At 31.9% G+C, this 20,995-nt stretch overlaps 1 protein-coding gene across 2 annotated transcripts; it reads right to left on the bottom strand.

Annotated features, from left to right (window-relative positions):
- Positions 1-12,201: 12,201 nt before the first annotated feature.
- LOC105783710 (probable inactive purple acid phosphatase 1) lies at positions 12,202-16,679 on the bottom strand. Of its 2 annotated transcripts, XM_012609305.2 has the most exons (13): positions 16,435-16,679; positions 15,979-16,161; positions 15,710-15,801; positions 15,535-15,607; positions 15,299-15,421; positions 14,964-15,056; positions 14,606-14,735; positions 14,079-14,160; positions 13,766-13,898; positions 13,420-13,625; positions 13,187-13,312; positions 12,750-13,059; positions 12,202-12,568 (listed from the first exon to the last, which is right to left on the bottom strand). In XM_012609305.2, the coding sequence occupies exons 2-13, from the start codon at positions 16,147-16,149 to the stop codon at positions 12,263-12,265; spliced, it is 1,845 nt and encodes a 614-aa protein (XP_012464759.1). In that variant the 5' UTR covers positions 16,150-16,161; positions 16,435-16,679; the 3' UTR covers positions 12,202-12,262. The 2 variants fall into 2 exon arrangements, with proteins under 2 accessions (XP_012464759.1, XP_052482843.1); XM_052626883.1 differs by lacking the exon at positions 16,435-16,679 and having other exon boundaries at positions 15,979-16,399.
- Between the last annotated feature and the right edge of the window lie 4,316 nt (positions 16,680-20,995).

Raw genomic sequence — 20,995 nt, 5'->3', positions numbered from 1 at the left:
CCAGCCCCTTGGTTACTCCAGGAAAGGTTAGGGTGGTTTCGCCAAGATGGGTTATAAAAATTGGATTGTAATCCTTGCCTTCCTTGGTTCTGGTTCTGATTACCCATGTAATACATGAATTCTGGGTTTGATGAAAATTCTTTGAACAAATGTCCTTCCCCACAATAGACACAGGCTATATTTTCAAATTGATTGGGTGGCTGAGCTGCAAAATTATTAAACACATTAGTTGTAAAATTTTTAAGCATTGAGGAAATTGAGGATACTTGAGATGCAAGTGAAGTGAGAGCATCCACTTCATGTACTCCAGCGACTCGTCTTTTTGATGCTGTTCGATTAGTTGACCATCAATAGTTGTTGTTGGCAATCCTCTCGATGATTTCATAAGCCTCGTTATAAGACTTAGAAAGGAGAACACCATTAGTAGAAGCGCCTACTACCATTTTCGTGTGAGCATTGAAACCGTTATAAAATGTCTCAAGTTGGATGCAATACGGGATTCCATCATAAGCGCACTTTCGTAATAATTATTTGTATCTTTCCCATGCCTCATACAAGGACTCGTCATCCATTTGTTGGAAAGTAGTGATCTCGTTCTTCAACTTAAGATTCTTGCTAGGCGGGAAATACTTCATGAGGAATCTTTTTGCTAACTCTTGCCATGTGGAAATGGAATTTTGTGGAAATTAGTTCAACTAGGCTCAAGCTCAGTCCCTTAGCGAATATGGGAACAAATTTAATCGTAGTGCATCTTCGGGTACTCCGACTAACTTGAAAGAATCGTTCACCTCCATAAACAGTCTTAAGTGAAGGGGAAGAGCTTCGGTAGACATTCTACTGAATTGGCCCACTATCTGAAGCATCTGGAACATAAACGACTTCAACTCAAATTATTGTGCCTCGATTTTGGGTCTCCTAATAATTGGATTAAGATCATGAAACACTGGCACGTCATACTATCTTAGAGCTCTATCCCTATAATCAGCAATAAGGATAGGATTTTGAGTAGGGTTTGCTTAATTTCCTTGATTCAGATTTTCATAGTTCATCTCTTCGGTCCTTCTCTGAACTACTTGTCTTATTCGTTGTCAAAAAGTTCTTTCAAGTTCAAGATCTATGAGAGGTAAATTGATAATTCGATCAATACTCATAAACACTTGAAACAACACAGAAAAAATTAACTAAGTTAATTTGAATAGAAAAATAAACCAAAATACAAAATTAACAAATTAAAAAATAATGACTTTTAAAACAGTCCTCGGCAACGGCACCAAAAACTTGGAATGATGGAAATGTGCAAGTGTACACAATCGCAACAAGTAATAAAGTGACAAGTAAATGTCGAGTTATCATACCCACAGGGACTGTGTAAGACAATTATCTTTGAAATGAAATTCAAACACTTTGGTGATTAAAAATATTTTAATTTTGACGAAGTGATTAACAACTGAAATTTAACTAAGTGAAATAAAAAATTAAAAATAAAAGTTCCAATGCATGATTTCAAAAGATGATTTTAATCAAGATGACATAATTGTGTTAGATTAATTACATTTCTTAACTTAATATTACTAAAACAATGTTCATGTTGTTACGGATAAATTCACGACAACTTGGTAAGTTGTTAACTATAGCACATACAGACTTACTAAATTAACAAATCTCTTGAACATATCATTATGCCAATTCAAACAATTAACCAATTTAAATAATCAAGTTAAATATTAAGTGATGTAACAATATATTCCTACATTGAAACAGTTTAATTACAATAATCTTACAAGTTATGCAAGGCTAATGTACCGCTTAATATTGTCGCCAATTTAACCCTCACTACCTTAGAAGATTAAACATGCATCGATTAAGTATTGTGTCAATTAATTACAATTTCAACACGATTAATAAATAATTCATTAGTTACCTTACAATTGTAATGCAAGAATAACTTAATCATGGTTTTACTTAATCAAACAATTTACCAAAACCTATAACAACACAAACATGATTTTAATAACTTAAGTAGACGAAATGCAATCAACCTAACACGAATTAAATTTAAGTAATGTTAGTTAAATTAATAATAACAAAAAAACAAATATTCATAGACATGTTCATAACAAAAACAATAAAAATTAAAGGATAAGGAACTAGAATCAAATCCGATGTTTCTCCGAAGCTTGACTAGTTTGCTCCGCTCTTCTTTCTCTGCTTGTTCTTGTTGAACCGAGGGTTCTACAAGCACTTGAATGCTGCTACCCAAGATGGTTGAAGGGCTCTTTTCCAAGAGGGGAAATTGGCAAGGGAATGGAAGGGAAAAATGGAGAACAAAGGAAGGGTTTTGAAAAGAGAAAGTGAGAGAAAAGTGTGAAGAATGAATGTGTGAAAGGTGTGTTTCAAATGAGCAGCCAAGGAGGGTATTTATAGGTTGGATAGGCTGCTAAAAATAGAAAAAAATCAGTAGCCATTAAATCCCCCCATGGCCGGGTACACAAGTGGCAAGTTTGAAGCTTTCAAACTTGATTTATTTAGCTAGGGGCAAATCTACAAAAGCATGATAAGTGGAGGGGTTTGAATGCAATTTCAAGGAAACTTTAAGGGCTTTTTTGAAAGACGAATAATCAGCTAAATAAGCTGATTGGATCAGCATGTGGGACATTTTGGATAGCCCATTTGCTCGGTTGGATTAGTCTCTCGGTTTAGCATAATTGAGCCTCATTTCATATTTTAATTAATAATAATTATTTAACCAAAAATAAATTGGATTAAAATTAAAATTAATTACATTATGAATTAATATTCATAATTTGGACCGTCTTAGGCTAAAAAATTAATTCGCCTCGATGCTTCAAAAATTGCTTCTCGATTTTGCTCTTTTAGTAGTGTCTGCCGAGCCAATTTTCGGCCTTTGTGCGAATCTATTGAAAATAAATCAAAATGAATCAAAATTCATTATTCTAATAATTTTAGTACAATTTAATTATTTTATAATTATATTATATTTTTCGACAATAATTACATCGAAATTGCATGAACTTAGGTTAAAAAGGGCATGAAAAATATATATGTTTTTGTGTTTCTAATTATGCATGTCGAGACCACACCTTTTATTTGATATACTGAGATGATAAAGGCACATAAGTTTTAACCCACTTATCTCATAAAATCCTACCTTTTTAATTAACCCTTAGTTAACCTTGTTGAGCCTAACACATCGTTTCTTAATTAACCAATTAATGTTGACCCATAACCTATTTTTTCATTGTGAATCTTTCCTGTTTTATTGACTCCCCTTTTGTCGAGATTTGATTCGGTTAGTTGCCTAGCTATGCTCTTCTATTTGATTTGCTGAATTATTTCCTATTGTTCTTGATAAAAAAAAGAAAAAAATTGAAAAAAAATGATTATTAATTAGTTATTTGTTGATTGAGCTTGAACAGTTAAATTCATATTTTGAGAAGAAGCTAGTTTTTGCTCTTGAAAACTCTTGACTGATGCACTTGTTTTTAATTCAACATTTGTTTATTTTTTCTAGTTTGGTAATTTATGAATTCGATCTCGATTATGACCAACTTTTCTTGCCTTTCTCTACACCCTTAACCTAATCCCCATTACAACCTCTTAAAGACCTTTTAACTAGTGTGTCATATCATTTTATACTGGTGGAGATTTGATTTTCAAACAAGCTTATGGTAATGACATTTCTTGTTCGACTGTTGAGTGCTTATTCTTGAACCTTTAACACTTTGAGTGATTTGAGTGAATTTTTAGTGAGGATGTCAATTCTTTTCGATTTTGAATTAAAGGTAATTACTTAGATAAGGGGAGATACCCATGTTTTCGTGCTTTCAAAATTTTCGAATTGGATTGTTTGAATCTTTAATGCTCTTTTAGTTGAATAGGCAATGCATGGTTATTTGTGAATTATTTCGAAACATTATTGATGAGAATTACAAGTTGAGAAAGATTAATTATAATTTGAGTTGAGGATTTTGCTTGAGGACAAGTAAACGCTTAAGTGTGGGGATATTTGATAAATGATTTAATCTCATTCTTAATGCATTTTTGGATGATTATTTATGCAAATAGGTGAATTTGATGCTCCTAATCCTTTGAATTCATGTTCTTATACTTAGGTAAGCATTTGGGAGTAGAAGGAGCAAAAAATGAGTGAAAATGGGAGAAAAAGAGCAGATTTCAAGAGCCATACGGGTTAGGCACATGTCCATGTGAGCCATATTGTCTAGACACATGCCTATGTGCCAGCCTGTATCGATTTTGCACCTTTCTTCCCAAACACGCAAAAAAACACAATTTTTAGGCTTTCTGGGCATTCTAAAGTCTATAAATACCAAATAGAAGAAGAGATATGAGGGGGGCCATCAAACAAAATCGAAGAAAACACTTAAGGAAAACCATTGGAGCCACTTCTGAAGCAAAATTCCATCAAGATCGAAGACCTCCTTTTAATTTCTTTTGAAGTTTTTATGAGTTTCTTTGTTTCTTGTGGTTTTTTTTTTTACTTTAAGATGTTTTTATTCAAAATTATGAACTAATTCCCCGGATACCTAGGGAGGATGAAACCTATGACGAATTCTATTATTTAATTTTTATTTTTATATGATAAATACTTGATTCTTGTTCTCAATTATGTGTGCTTATTTCTTGTTTTAATATTTCTGGGATATTAATTAATGTTTAATGTGCTTAATTCAGTGGAGCAAAAGTCATTTTTTAAGAGTAGATCCAGCACAATTGAGTGGAGTTTCATGCAATCCTAGAAATAGGACAACATAAATCTACCGGATTAGAGTCAAATCTAATAGGGGAATCCATAAATCGAGTTAATGCGACAATAGGGGTTTTAATTAGAAAGAGATTTCAATTAATCAACTTAGAGTTAGTTGCTTCTACTCTAGTTGTAATGGCCTAAATTCAAGGTTATCGGAACAGTGGTTTTGGGACCACAAATCTAATGAGGAGAAATTTATTTTTCTTATATTTTTATGGTCTACGATTTCACAAAATGATTTCGTGAAAATTTCGTTTGAAAATTTTGACGTTTGGGCACTCAATTTAGTCAAAAGGACTAAATTGTAAAAAGTGCAAAAGTTGAGTTCTACATGTTAGAGGTGTCCAATTGTTATGAAACTTTAAATTAGAGGTCCTTATATGGTAATTAGACCATTGGTTAAGTTGGTAGACAAAAAGTGAACATGAGATAAGTGAAATAGGAAATTTTTAAATTAGGGGCAATTTGGTAATCTAGTAATAAAAAGAATTAAAAAGGGAAAAAGATGGCCAAAAATATCATCTTCTTCATAGTGAACGAAATCAGCAAAGGGGAAGCCATATTTAGGGTTTTTCAAGGTTCAAATCTTCATAGTAAGTGATTCTAAGTCCCATTTTTAATGTTCATTACGTTTTTGAGATCCCGGTAGCTTAATTTAGCTTATTCTAGCAATAATTTAACCTAGGGTTTATATTTGGAAAAATACCCATAGGTGAAAAGTGTTTATTTTGATGTTTTATGATAGAATATGAAGCTATAAATTATGTTAAACAACTTTTGCTAGTCGATTTTAAGCGAAAACGAGTAAAACCCCATAATCGGTAAAATACCTAATGTTCATAAATACATGTTAGAGTGGGAATTTGATGTTGTCATAGAACAGAAAAATGTTCAGAATGTTATAAAACATAAGAATAAGATATGAAATTTAATTTCCGAGCCTTGGGGCAAAAATGTAATTATGTAAAAGTTTAGGGGCAAAATCATAATTTTGAAAAAGTTAGAGTCGAGGGATTTTTTGATGAATGTGAGTATTAAATAAATTAAATTTGCTATTTTAGATCAAGAAGAATGAAACTCGAGGTTAGACAAAGGGAAGAATAAAGTTGAAGACTAAGTTGGTGAATTGGGCTATATTTGGTACCGAGGTAAGTTTACGGTAAATAAATGCAATACTTGAATAATTATTCTTAATGCTGTTAATTTCCAACAATTATATATTTATTTTATGAAATTATTTAATGCTAACTCAAGTATGAGATGATAGAGAATCAGTGTTAAAAGGCCCCATTGAAACATGAAGAATGTATTGGATACAAATGTCATGACATTTGGGTAAAGAGATCCCATGTAAGACCATATCTGGGACATGGCATTGGCATCCTTGAGATCATGAGAGGTCACATGTAAGACCATGTCTGGGACATGGCGTTGGCATCGAGATGAGAGGTCCCCCGTAAGACCATGTCTGGGACATGGCATGGGCACCGATATGAGAACATCCCATGTAAGACCATGTCTGGGACATGGCTTTGGCATGTTATGATTAGAAGAGACCCAAGTATCCTTATTATTCCAATGTGGCTCAACGGGCTAGTAAACGAATCATATACATGAAAGTTCAGTTAAAAGAAAAAATGACAAGCTTAGATGAGTTATAAGAGTTAAGAAATTATTAAATTAACAATTTATATTCAACGATGCAACAAGAGAAGAGTAAGTTATGCACACAAGTATACTAAGTAAACAAGAAAGAAAACAAGAATGAGATTAACTAAAGAGTAAACTAGAGATATAGACACTTGAATTTAATTATTTGTGTTTAATGTTGTTATTTATTTGCTAGTAAACTTACTAAGCTTTATGCTTACTTCTTTTATTTCTCTTTCTCTTATAGTATTGCAAAGCTACTTCAAGGATCCTAAAGAAGTCAGAGATTGTCCACACTATCAACCACAACTGCTCGGTATTTTATGATGAAACACGTTTGAGTTATGGCATGTATAGGGATTTAGTTATTTTGCATGTTTGTAATTATGATTTTGCTAAAGAATGGTGTGTAAGTATTTGATGATGAATGGTTATTAAAATGGTTAAGTATGAAGGTGTTTGTTGTTATAAGATTCTAGGTGATAAATTATGCATGGAAATCATGAAAGGGGTAAAATTTTGCAAAGAAACAGAATTCAGGCAGCACAGTGACGTGACTTTGAAAAATAACCTAGGATAGTATATAATGAGTTAGAAGATTAATGATATATATATTGAAAGCTTATTGAGTATATTTTCATGGAAAATTAACGGTTTAACAAAAGGAATTTTATATTTTGAGATATGTGAATTTTAGTGAGACAGGGTCAGATCTGTTTTTGGAGTCCCCTGTTCTGAGTTTAGAAAATCATTAAAAATTGTACAAAAATGGTTATGAGTTATAGTTTATATGTATAGATTTACAAAAATTGTAAAAAAAAAGTTAGAACTTCATATAAAAATCCTACAGTGAGAAAACTTATTTTTAGTGGCAAGAGGTCAGGACAGTAAAGTGGTGAAACAGGGGAGAATTTAACTAATAAACTGTACTAATTGGCCAAACCAAAAATTCTAAAAATTTTATGGTAGGGATATATTTGAGTCTAGTTTCAGGGAAAATTTACGGAATTAAATTTTGAGTCCCGTAGCTCGAGTTATAATCAATTTAGTAACTGCTGCGTGATTGGACAGATTTGCTGTAAATAGTGAAATTAATTTTCAAAACAAGTTTTTATGCTCCGAATTAGTAAGATAAGCTAAGTAATGCCTCGTGCTCGACTCCGGAAACGGTCTCGGATAAGGGGTGTTATACTAGAAAGAGATATTAGCATAATTTAGGGATTTCTACGGATCAAGACACCAAGTGAATAAATCGTTTAAATCAAATTAATAATAATAGAATGAGCCTAGGTGGATTCTTTCCTGGGTATTGTCTCTCTCATTGGTTATCTTTCAATTATGTTCTTGATTCGTTCTCTGTTGCGTTCTTAGTTAAATTAGTTTAGTGATTTTAGATTAAAACTCATTACTCCAAATTGTCGCCTAAATAATAAGAAAACTATAATTATTAATAATGTTAGTCCTCGTGGATACGATATCTCTACTCACTGTAGCTATAATATTGTTCGATAGGTGCGCTTGCCTTAGTCATATTTTAAGTTAGTACGGAAAACACACATCAAGAGAATTTTGCTTTCATTACAAATTGACCCTCTCAACAAAAATTCATCATTTTCACCTAGAAATCAAAAGAATTTTCACAGCCACCAAGAGAGAAAAATGATAAAGGAGAATATGGAGACCTAGAAATATCAAGTTAGATTCAAGAAACTAGAAGTTGGAGAAGAGAGAAAGTCATGTTAAAGTTTGGTTTCAAGAGAACAAGGTATGGATGTTAAGCTTTTATGTTGTTTTCAAGTTAGTAGTAATAGAAAAATATGGAAATGATATTAAAGTCAAGATTTCTTATGAAAAGCATTATGTTTTTGACATGTTGATGAAGGAAGAATTGAGAAAGTGGATTAAATGATAAAGAGAATAGAATAACAAGTGATTTTGGATAGAAAAGAGGTAAGTACCCATGGACTTTCTTGATATTTAAGGATTATAATGTGAACTTAGTGAAATATTTAGTAAGTTAGTGAAAAAGATATGAAATGATTTAACATAAGAAAGAGGAAATTATAATAGAAATATATATAATAGATGTGCTATGTAATAGTGAAAAATACACAAAGTATTGAATAAGTGAAACTATGGAAAAATATGAAATTTCATGGAAACAAGGATTAAATTGAAAGACTTAAAATTATAAGTGGTTATAAGTGAAATACATATAAATTGGGTGTGTAAAATAAGATATTGGGATTAACCATGTGAATTAAATGAAATAAGAAAGAAAATTTATTTACTATGATTAAATAGTGAATAGGGACTTTTATGTCAAAAGGCTGCTAAATTGAAAAGTTCTAAAGTTTACAAGAAAATATTGATAAATAAAGGATATGTTGAAAATAAAAGAATATATGAATATTGTATCTCAAACTACAATTATTTCTAAGTTGTGGAAATTAGGGGCAATATCGTGAATTTGAGAAAATTTATGTTAGAAATAGTAAAAGTGAAGTGCATAACACTTAATATATGAAAATAGATATTGTGGTGAATTATGGAAATAATAAATAGTATTGAGATATGCTATATATGTTATTGAAAGAGAAAGATATTGTTACATGAAATGTTGTAATAAGGACTAAATTATAAAGTATGTAAAAGTGTTATGAGAGATGTATAATAAGAATTATTAGTGAGTTATGAAAGATTATTAAATATGAAGACAAATTACATGTGTTATTGAAATTGGAAGGCATAATTATACTAAATATTGTTACAATGATTAAATTGTGAAAAGTGTAAAAGTGATATGAGTGCATTATATGATTTGCCCAAGTAGACGAGATAAAAACTATTGGGATATAGATGGCATGCCATTAAGGAAATTTTAGCTTGCTTATCGTCTTGCGCTTTAGCACTTACTGTTTTGCACTTTGGTGCCTACTGTTTTGCACTTCGATGCTTAGTGATTTGGACTTTGGTGCCTAATATTCTATTAGTGCATTTTAGTGCACCTCTGTATTAGTTCCGTATATCCAAAGTGTTCTGTTTAGTCTACTAGACCTCTGTTAAAAAAGCAAATAGTTTTCATTATAAGCAAAAGTATAATAACTTATTGATGATTGAAATATTGAATCTAAAAAGTGAAAATATAAGTAAATTGAATATGTCCAAGGGAATATGAGGACGATAAGGAAGGGAAGATAAATGTGTAAAAGTATTTTGTAAAAGAAAAGATAAATTTTGTGATAAAATTATTTAAATTTATACCAAATGTTGAAATATGATTTGTGTAGTAAAAAGTAGTAAATTCTTATGGGTTGAATTCAGGACTTAAGAACTAAATTGTGAAATAAGTAAAAAGTGACAAATAAATATGATAATAAGAAATTGAGATGTAATAGGAAGGTAAACAAATAAATGAAATATTAAGAATTAATGAATTTAATAGATTTTGAATATCATGGGTACTTACTAAGTCTTCACAAACTTAACGCATTTACTTTCAATGCATAGGTACAGTGGTGTGTGAAGAGTCGTATTTGAGATCGTGGACATCCATCTCATCATATCTCCAAGTTCCAAGATAGTATGGTTTATATTTTGGAATAGAATGACATGTACTTAGGAAAATCTAGTGTGTTCCAAGTAATAGGGACTAAAATATAAGTTATGAAAACTTTACTTATTTTGATGTCTAATAAGCAACTTGAGTGATATTTGAATTGAATTATTAAAATCTAAATGCATACATGCATCGATAATATTTGTTAAATGAGGTTGATTTAGGACTGTTTTGAATTGGTTTTAAACTTTGAAATGGTTTAAAAATAGTGCAGGGAGTTTTTAGCAAGTTTTCCAAGTGTTTTGTCCAAAAATTTACCCAAGGTATCAATACCTGGAGCTTGAAATTGAAAAATTCTAAAACAGAATGCCTTTTTGGCATCGATTTTTATGTTGGTATCGATAATGAAAGAAAAGTAGCGATACTCAAGCCAAAAGTCATCATTATCTACAACTTTCATCTCCTCATATTTGTAGGGATTTGAAGAAACTGGAAATTTGTAGAATAGCCTGGACATCATCCTCCCACAACGGAGAGCTATTTTGACACTTTTTTTTTTCATTTTTTTGACCTTTACTTTCTTATTAAATATCATCCCAACTTTTTGATGAGCTTTAAATATAACATCAACTGCTGTTTGTAAAATTACTCCCTTGAATTTAACGTATACTAAAAATTGGTTATTCATCTTTGATACAATCTTTCTTCTTCTACTAAACACAAATCTTTCTTTCTTTCTTTTTCTCTATTTAACAGATTAAGAAAATTTCAACATTAAACAAAACTGATTCAAATTTGGTCGAATTGCTGGGGGCAAGTATATTGTGTTTGGAATTGGTGTCGGGTGACAGCTTGGCAGCGCCCAAAACATTTCAGTTTTCTCTAACATCGGTGCTGCTAGACAATTGGACGACACCAAAAAAAATAATTTTTTAACCATTCGACACCGGTCTGGCGGCACCAAAAAATTCCTACCAAATTTCTTTTTTTTTTCAATCTAACAAAATATTTTTTTAAAAATTTCTCCAGTGCCGCTTGAGAGATTAATGGCACCTATTAAATTTTTTTTCTTTTTCCCCCTCCCTGAATATCCGTATTTTTATGGGTATTTTGAAATATACATACTAGTGCCGCTTGTCCAGTGGCAACACCCAAAAAAATTATTTCTTTTATTTTAAAATGCAATTATTAGGTCATCATTGGGGGGAGGTGTGGCCAGTGGGTCTGGCAACACTGGCGAACACTATAGACTTCAGGTCATTCTCGTACATGATTTTTCATTTAAGTCATTTTTGTAAATAATTATTTCTTTTGAGTATTTCTTCAAAAAAAAAAAAGCACTTATTTGCAATGTAGTAAAATAATAAAAAATATTTTGTTTTAGAAATAAGGAAATGCATCATCTACCTCTTTAAGTTGTAGTAAAATAATGAAAATTATTTATTAAAAAATAATATGTAACATTTACTATTTAAGACTTGACACTTTTAAATAAAACGTATAGTTGGAAGGATTCAGTTTAGCTCAATCACTCACTTGTAGCAATAATTAGGAATTAGGTTTGAAGGTGCTTAAATATATATAATTATTTTTATTTAAAGATTTGGAGTATGGGTAGTAATAAGAATTGTATCAAATGTATATAATTGGGTTAATACTGTTAGATGTGCCCGAACTATGGCTCATATTCTAGTTAGTTGCCAAACTTTATCATTCCAAGTAATTAAAATATTAGTATTGTATGAATCAAGTGTCCATCAATTTAGTCATTAAATTTTAACTTAGATATGCTTTGAGCATATTTAAAATATATGAATAAAATTTTAAATTTGTTAAGTAGCTTAGATCTTCATTAATAATGATTGTTTTGTTTAACACTAAGATTCGAACGGTTATTTAACTATGAAAATTTTAAATTTGTTAAGTAGCTTAGATCTTCATTAATAATGATTGTTTTGTTTAACACTAAGATTCGAATGGTTATTTAACTATGAAATTAAACTAAGTTAATAACCATATTTGATTGATTCAATATTAATAACTTAAAGATTGAATTATAATATCATGAAATTTAGTAATCAATGTCTACTATAATTAACTCTATATAATTTTTAAAAAATTATATGGTGCATAAACCCTTTTAGAATCAAAATATACAGGTAATAATTTAGGAGCTTAAACTATTAAACCAGAAATGCAAAAGTTTAGTGTGGAAAATAGTTTTATTAATATCAAGGAAAGGAAAATCTGTGTTTTAATTTAGATTATGAGGCAAGGGTTGTACTTGGGCAGCTATCAACAGTGCAAGCCAAGATGTCCCTATAGTTCCGGGATATTGTGAAAGAATCATACACTTTTCCATCACTGCTCTTCTTGTATTCGAATAAGAGGCTCGAATGGTCAAACACCGTGAGTTTTACGAATCCATAATCGTAGTCTTTGAAGAAACTCCATTTGGTGTTTAGGGTTGTAAATTCTGCGAGGCCTGCTCCTCCGCCACCGGCAACCACATGTATCGTCCCGTTCATGGCGCCTTTGTAATGTTGTTTCTCCTTGTTGGTGCATATATTCTGCAGCAGCAATGATCAATCCAATGGTGAGCAATCGAAGAGTTGAAGTTCATATTAGATCACTACTTTAAAGATACTACTTCAGAACGCTCAAGAAGAACATAACGAAGATAACCGCATTCGATGCAGTAAATTAGTGCATGCTTAACAGTTTCATCACCATGTGAAGAACTTGACGTACCTGGTAAATCGGACATGTACGTTCATAGTGGTGTGCATGGCCATAGATGGCAATGTCAACTTTGTACTTCTGCCAAAGTTTTTGGAGGCTCTCCCTTCCCATTGGTTCCCCAAAAGATCCCGTATCAGCGTAAAAGGTTGCAGAAGAATAACCCAACACTCTATGTGCAAGGAAAATCAGCCACGGTTGCTTTTGTCTATCAACAGATGCAAGGCAGTGCTCGATGAATTGATATTGCTCTGTCCCTTCCCTCCAATCATGTTCCGTGTCAGCTACACAGAACCGGAACATGCCGTAGTCCGTGGAGTACCTGTTAGAATTACCAACTTTTAGATCAATTCCCATGCATATCTTCGAACATAATACACAAACAAGTCACAGTAGCTTAGAAAGAGGAAAACTGAACATATATGATATTGTAAAAAAAATTCCTATACCAGAACTTTGCTCTGTTTTCAGTAGGGACATAAAACATAGTCTCCGCCAACACGCCACATTCTCCCCCGGAATCCTTGTTCCCGTAGAAGGATCCACTTCCCGGCCAGTCACGCTCATGGTTACCACTGAAAGTAAAAACCACCAATTTCCATTTAAGACGAAGCCGACAATATACCGATATATAAATATATACATATGATCAAACAAGTACACCAGGTATGTTATGGCAGACCTTGCAATCATGAAAGGAACGGTTGAAGCAATCGGCTCAACTTGTGCAGTAAATTGGTCCCATTGTGAAAGGTACCCATTCGCATAACATATGTCTCCAATTAGGAAGGCTATATCGATGTTATTCAAGTCTCTAATAAGCTGCTTTGTAGTGTTTAGAGAGCCATGCTGGAAATCATTGTACTCATTGGAACCATCAGCTTCAGCCTGCAGTGTATCATGGAAATTGTTTATTGGTGGAAAACTTAGGGCTGAAGATACAAATGACCTTTTCTTCTTTTCATTTCTTCGATTAAAATGTTGCAACGTTATGCCATTTCTGAGCATGCAGTGTAAAAAGTTCAAACCTTTCCCATGTCTCCAAAAATGACGACCCGTTGTAAAGAATTTTGACCAGGATAAGGAGATGCTCTAAACTTGTATTCTTGACTCCAAACATATGTTCCATTGGACAAAATATGTCCAAGCTTATAGGTGTACCTGTAAGTTCAATTAGTAAAGTTCAGCAGCACGTATAACACGAGTTGATCATTGGTTTACTCTAGAAATAGTTCATGGAATATAACTAAAGTATTGATTCATGGTAATTGAATTTCCAATACCCATGTGTCATTTATAGCCAGAATCTAGTACATGAAGCTATAAGGAAATGTAACATACAATGTGTTGGGCCACAACTCCTTCAGAAAACTGGTGTGTATAAATCCGGGATCTCGCCATCCCACTGTTCTTGCAGGTTCACCTGAGCACATTAACATGATAACACAAATCAAATGCCTTTGTAACTTCAGAAACAACTCAGGCAAAGCATTTCTGGTTTTCAGCAAATAATCTTAGCTTATTGTGCAAGAACTTCATGAAGAAGTCTTATCGACTAAAAGGATACACAGAAGAAATAGATATCAAATCATTTGTGACATAGCTAAATTCTAGATTATAAGAACGGTCAACTCACTAGCTCTACTTGATAGAACTGGGAAAACATTTAATGCTAACATAAAAATGAACCCAAGCTCTTGAAATCATCCTTTCTCCTCTTCTTAATGTTGGAAATGTTTTATAGGTTCTCTTTTACATCATGGTTCTTTTAACCGACTTATGTCTAATTCTCAATGCTCCATGGGAATCACATTCATTTTAAGATCACATGCATCGCAAAGCAAAATGTGGGTTAATGGGTTACACACCACACATGCTGTTCCTATCAAAAGTAAGCGTTCCAGCTGGTGAACGAATTGGCTGTCCTCCTTTTGGACCCCATTCAACAAAAGGTACAGCTTCACCAATCCCATATCCACTGGTCCATGTAACAGTCATCTAGGAATCAGATTTCAGTTGTATTATCTCCAAAGCAAAATAGTAATATGCAGGATATGTAAAAAATTGCTCACAATACTATAGCTTGTCTATAGAAAGGGTGCAATGCAATACAATAATAAGTTTTATGTTGGAATCCGATACAACATACAAGCAGCATAAGAACCTTTATGTCCTTCTATGTTTCACATACAAATTGGCCGGAAAGTAGAGAGAAATTAGACTTACTTCATTCCATACTTTTCCTTGAGCTAATCGTGGGTAAACTGGTGCTTTTGGATTTGAGAATGCAACTTTATTCGACACCGCTACAGCCTTTGGCTATAATATAATCAACAAAAAAGGGAACGTATAAATGAACAGTGGATAGGATGATCAAGTTTGAATCCATTAAGTAGCCCTAGTACTCATACAGGCTTCTTGAGAAAATTCATGAAAATGAGCACTAGCAGCCAACACAGTACAATCGTTGGATCCCCCACTATTTGGTTGGTGTTATAATGAGACAAATTGATCTTCAAATGAATATGCATACTATAGAGAAAAGATGATTATAAGCATACATTTGACAAACCGCCGGAAAATAGCGCGAAAGAGAAATCAGATCTCTGGTTAATCAACTGAAGCTTCAACGAGCCTTTTCCAGTTTCTTTGTACTTTGGAGTACTGTAGTTTGCATACTGATACTGCAAGAGGAGGTGAGAAAGTTAAACTTCACATCATTTACATCTTGCCCCACTTAAAGCAAAGAGCAACTATTTTTCATCAAAGTAGAAGACAAAGCAAGCAGTGGATGAACCTTAATAGGAGCTGAACACAACAATGGAGGCTCTACCCATGGATTATCAGCTGGAGCAGGACAGGAAGAAGCGCTGCAAATTTAGAAACAGGTCAATTTCGAGATTGAACTTCGCATATAGTCACACGAAAACATGGTTGGAAACATATGCTGGAGAGAACTAGGCAAGTTATACCTGAAATTGGAAGGAGAAAACACTCCAATCCAATCCTCAACTGATGGATTTGGAGAACTGAACTCCACTGTCACCCAATCTGTATTTTGACCCTGCAATACTCACGAATGTTTTATAAACAGTTTTGCAGTATCTATTTGGTTTTTGTTCGTTTTTTACTTGATGGGTGAAATGTTGACATTAAATCAACTACCATCAAGAATAAACTGAAGTAATCATTTTTCCCCCAAAAGGAAATGGTGATAACTTGGCAACTACAAAAGCTTTACCTTCAACCCAAGAAGGGTAGGTGAGACTTTTATGTAAGCTTGATAATGGAGAGCAAAAGTTGCCCTTTGAACGGTAATAGTTGAAAGAGGCTGATCTCCATGTGAAGCAACCACTTCAAGTGTTGCAAAAATTAATAGAACAGACAATAAAATCAATCCCAATTCTCTCATCCTACCAAATATCTGAAACCAATCACCAAAAGAAAAATAAACCACACTACCATTAATTGAAAACTAACTTAGGAGCAAAGATAACATCAAAAGAAGCAGCAGGACATTGGGATTTTGAAAAGAAACTATCTGCTGTAATGAACCAGATCCCTTAAAAGGCATGCATAAAAACAGATCCAGAAAACCAATAAAATAACAAGTAATGGCCTACTTGCATTATTCTATTGAGTTTTACTAAAACAAGATGAAGTATATCCACTCGTATAAAAGTTTCAATGGGGTTACCTTAAGAGGCACGACAGAGAAGAAAAGAAGCAAAGATTCGGCTCAAAAGAATGGGACCTTTTAAGGGAGCTTGATGTTTATCAACAATCAAAAAGAGGAAGCAAGTGGAAGAGTAAAAGATATGGAGAAGAGCACACAGGTTGGCGAAACAGGTAAACTAAAAGGAAAGAAGAAACATCGGATCTGTCATGGGAAGATTCAAATGTTAATGATTGAAGGCGTCTCCATGCTCAGAAGTCAGCAAGGGCGTAAATGAAATTAATCTCAATAATTATAATTTTTTATTAATATATTTATATAATAAATTAAATTAAATTATTTTTAAAAAAAATCAAAAATCGATGAAATTAAAATTTATTAGTTTTTTTTTAAAAAAAAAACAAGGTTAAATTGAAAATTAGATTTATTTTAATATTTTTTATTTACTTTACCACTTGAACTTAACAATTAGATCTATTTTTATCATTGAATTAGAAAAACATAAAAGTTTGATAATGTGAGAGATTGTGCTACATTATCACTTGAAAATTTTAAAAAATTATATAAATTTTCAAGTGATGATATGATACAATCTCAAAATATCACCCCAATATTTTAATAACCAGATTGGTGGTTCAATCGGTTAGGCTACTAGTTCTTGCTTCAATGTGTTTGATCGGTTCAATTGCTAGACCAAATAATAGTTTATTCATTAAAAATTAATAAAAATATAAAAAAGTTTATTAAACCGATTCAACTTGTTCAGCTAATTGTTTTTGTTTCAATTTTTGATATTTTTATCAATTTCAAGCAATTTTCTATTCAACCGGTTCGACCTCTTTATTCGGACCGTTATACTGATCGATTCTCAATTCAATTGGTCCAATCAACTGATTCAATCATATTCTTATAACACTGGTTACATTATCAAATTTTGACGGATTCTGAATTTAAAGATCAAATGAATTTAATTACCAAATTTAATACGAAAGTGGGGTAAAAAATACATGAACCAAATTCAACTCAAATGCTAAGCTAAAATATTTGTTTTGTCTACGAGTTAGAACCGTAATTTTTCTTTGATTAAACCCATGATTTTCAAGACTAAAACGAACTAATTGATTAAATTTAGAATCGGTGATCCAACTAATTCAACCAATTTTATAAAACTAGAGGAGTAAATCAGTACAAAAGTGATTGAATCAGATAAAAGAACCAATTAAAAATTGTTTGAAGCTGATTTAAACTAGTTTAAATATTTAATTTTATTATTAATAATTATAAAATGATTGTTTATGTTTATGTTTATATTATTATTTATTTATGTTTATTTCTTATTCTTATTTCTTTCTCATGGTTGTCAAAATCGGATTGAGTTGGCCAATTGAATTGATTGAGCTGAGAATTATCGGTCCAATTAGTTCAATTGGTACTATAAATGTCACATCCCAAAAATTGGGTCAGTAAATCGAGAGTTAGAGAGTCGAAAATTGAAATTAGGTTAAATTGTTAAAATAAATAGGAACAAATAAAATATTAAAATAATTAGAATTAAAAATTTAGGTTAAGAGATAAAATATAGGTTTTCGAGAATTTATTTGCTTAAAACGGATTTTTAAAAATAAGATTGGATTTGAAAATAATTTAGAAAATGAGTTTTAACTGAAAAGAAAAATTGATTTGAAAAATAAAAGAAATTGGATGTGGTTAAAAGGGAAATTGCCCAACTTTTAAAAATTAATTGCCTATTTAACAACCCTCATCGTCCGTTCCCTCTCATTTTTCACCCCATTCAAAAATTTCTCAAACACCAAATTAAAGCTTTTCTCTCAAAATTGATTCACCCTTTTAGAATTTCTAGCATTCCAAACACGAATTTCTCCTTCAATTTAAAGAAAATTCATCTTTTCTCTTGCAATCTCACCATTGTTCTTCAACATGTTTTTGGTCGAATTTGATCCCAAACTCGTCGATTACTTCAAATTGAGGTAACATTATGACTTTTTATGCTTAAACTAAGTATGTTGTTAATTCAATTTGAGTTTTAATTTATTTAATCAAGATTTCAACAGATCTAATGATTTTAAACCAATTTTGACTTGAAAATGGTAGATCTCGTAATACTAAGCTAAGTTATTATTTTAAAGTGATTTTCAACTCATTTTGATTTAATTAAAATGTTTTTAAACTTAATTTAAAAATCCTCAAAGAATTTTAATGAATTGGATGTTTTCCCTTTTATGTGTTCTTATAAGCTTATTTTTTAGAAAAGTTAGATCCATATAATTAGATGAAACTAGTGATTTAGATATGTAATTAAATGGTATTTAGGATTTTTAGAAACTTATTTAAGGTTTAGAAACGAAAATCAAGTAATGAAACCTCTTATTTTGATAAATCTAATTAATTTTTGATATTATGAATGAGAAGCTTGGATTTGTGATTTTACTTCTATTTGAATGAATTTGTGGTTGTTCATGATATGTCAAAGTGTCAAATCAATCGGGAGCCTCTACAAGAAAGGATAAGGGCAAGCACAAGCTTATTTGAGTTTTGGGTTTGAAGCAAAGCTTGATTAAGGTGAGTGATCTGGTGTGTTATAATTAATGCACAAATCAATATGTTAAAAGGGACCTTAGGTAGCCTAAACACCTATTCTAAGTTCCAAGAGTAAGTGTCTCTTCCTTGAGTTATAATATTTTGCAAATGATGATGAATTTTGATAAGATGTGTATGTGATATGTTAAAGAAATGGATGTGAATTTGTCAGAATATGCCTATTGATTAGTTGGTTTAATGCACACATCTTATATGAAAGTGTATGTGGCACAATGAGCAAAGTGATTGCACTTGAAAGTGCATTACTTGAGCATGTGATAAGTGTTTTTATCATGATAAACATGATAAATGTAAGTGTGCATAAATCATAAGATGAATGTGTAATATGGATATATTGGCCTTGCGATCTCTTGAAATCATTGGATATAGTTGACATGCCATAGGATTTGAGTACTCATGTATGTTTTGATATTGGGACATGTTGGAGGGATAAGGGAATGTATAGCTAAGCTCCATTCATTGGGACATGTTTGGTTTGTTGGAGAGTGTTAGCTTAATGCTACGCTTACTTGGGACATGTTAGACTTTATGAGTCATTGGAGTGATAGAGATCCGAGTATTCGATGTGTTGTATTTTAATACATATTTCATAATCACAAGATGCCAATGTATCAACATAATTAAATGATTAATGGTGATAAGTGTTATGTGCTTTCTAGTTTTCTTTTTAAACCTTGATATTCTAGTTTATTGTAATGTCTTGAGCACTCACTGAGCTTGCTTAAGCTCACACTCTCTTGTGTTTATTTTTGCAGAGAAATAGATTAAGTGAAGTAGTGAAGTGAGCAAGCTTGTGATTCCAAGGCAAAGCTACTTGATTGTGTATCTGAGATGGCTTTCTTGGAAAATAAAGGATGACAATGTGGGATAATTTTGAGGGATTAGACTTTAGTTTTGTTTGGTTTGTAAATGGAAATTCCATGGGCTATTTAAGGACTTTTATAATTGGTGTTTGGATTCTTTTATTAGTTGGAGTGTTGCATGAATGATGCTAGATGAGTGGTTAGGTTATATGTTGATTAGCATGCATGTGCCTTAGTGAATTGTGGTTATAGATGCTTAAATGACTGGATTGTAACATCACAAAAATCGGGTTAGAATAAATTGAGTTTTAAAACCAAGTATGGTCATCCTTCGATTTTGAGTTTAGATTTTGGAAATTTTTGACAAGGAAATTGATCTGGTTCAATGGTTAGGTGTTTTGGTCATGTGTGAGAGGTTTTGGGTTCGAACCTTGTTCCTTGAAATTTTGTTATATTTATCAAACCCTTATTCTTGATCGTCTAGGATAAGTTCTAATTCCGATAAACTAATGACAAGAATGAGCCTATTGGTTCAATGGTTAAGCGTTTGTATATCCTCTAGTCTTGTGTTTGAGTCTCTGTGCACGCAATGGGGAAATATTTTCCACCATTTCATAATTTAGTTGTTTTTTTGGATTTTTAAAGAAAACAAGTTAATTAACTTCTAAAGGGGATATTTAGAAGGTTCTCTTCTCCTTCTATTTTTGTTTCTTTGTTTTTGCTACTCTCCGTTCAATATTATTTTCCTTCTTTCTTCTGCTCTGTTATTTTGTCATTGAATCCTTCTATAATTGTTACGTCAAGTAATATTTGATCAAAATATAAGTGCCCTTTGTCAAGTTTATTTGTTTGAGTTTGATGATGGTTGAAGTTATGTTTAGTTCTTTTCGTTGGAACGGATTCTGATTTTTGTAAGTCTTTGTTAGATGAATTTCTCAAGAGTAACGTTCTTTCAACATTCTAAGTTTGTACTATTGACTTCGTGTGAGGGTAAGCGTTAGTTTTCATTTTGAGATTTCGAATCAAAGTTCTTCGACATAACTACAATTTTGGAATGTTAGTTTTTAGCAATTTAACTACGAATTAATCATTTTGTTGGGCAATTATTTGTCATTTAGGGACGAGATTCATCATTGTTACTCCTGCATCGAGTTTGTATC

Source organism: Gossypium raimondii, chromosome 13, assembly GCF_025698545.1.
Source record: "Gossypium raimondii isolate GPD5lz chromosome 13, ASM2569854v1, whole genome shotgun sequence".
Lineage (NCBI taxonomy): Eukaryota > Viridiplantae > Streptophyta > Magnoliopsida > Malvales > Malvaceae > Gossypium > Gossypium raimondii.
This window is presented reverse-complemented; position numbering and strand designations above follow the sequence as displayed.

Bases quoted from the DNA above. Each gene is read 5' to 3' on its own strand.
- LOC105783710 (XM_012609305.2), bottom strand. From the start codon at position 16,149: ATGAGAGAATTGGGATTGATTTTATTGTCTGTTCTATTAATTTTTGCA. The intron at 15,422-15,534 runs GTTCATCCACTG...CTCCTCTTGCAG, and splicing joins TGTGTTCAGCTCCTATTAAG to TATCAGTATGCAAACTACAG. The intron at 14,161-14,605 runs GTGTGTAACCCA...TAATGTGCTCAG, and splicing joins TGATAGGAACAGCATGTGTG to GTGAACCTGCAAGAACAGTG.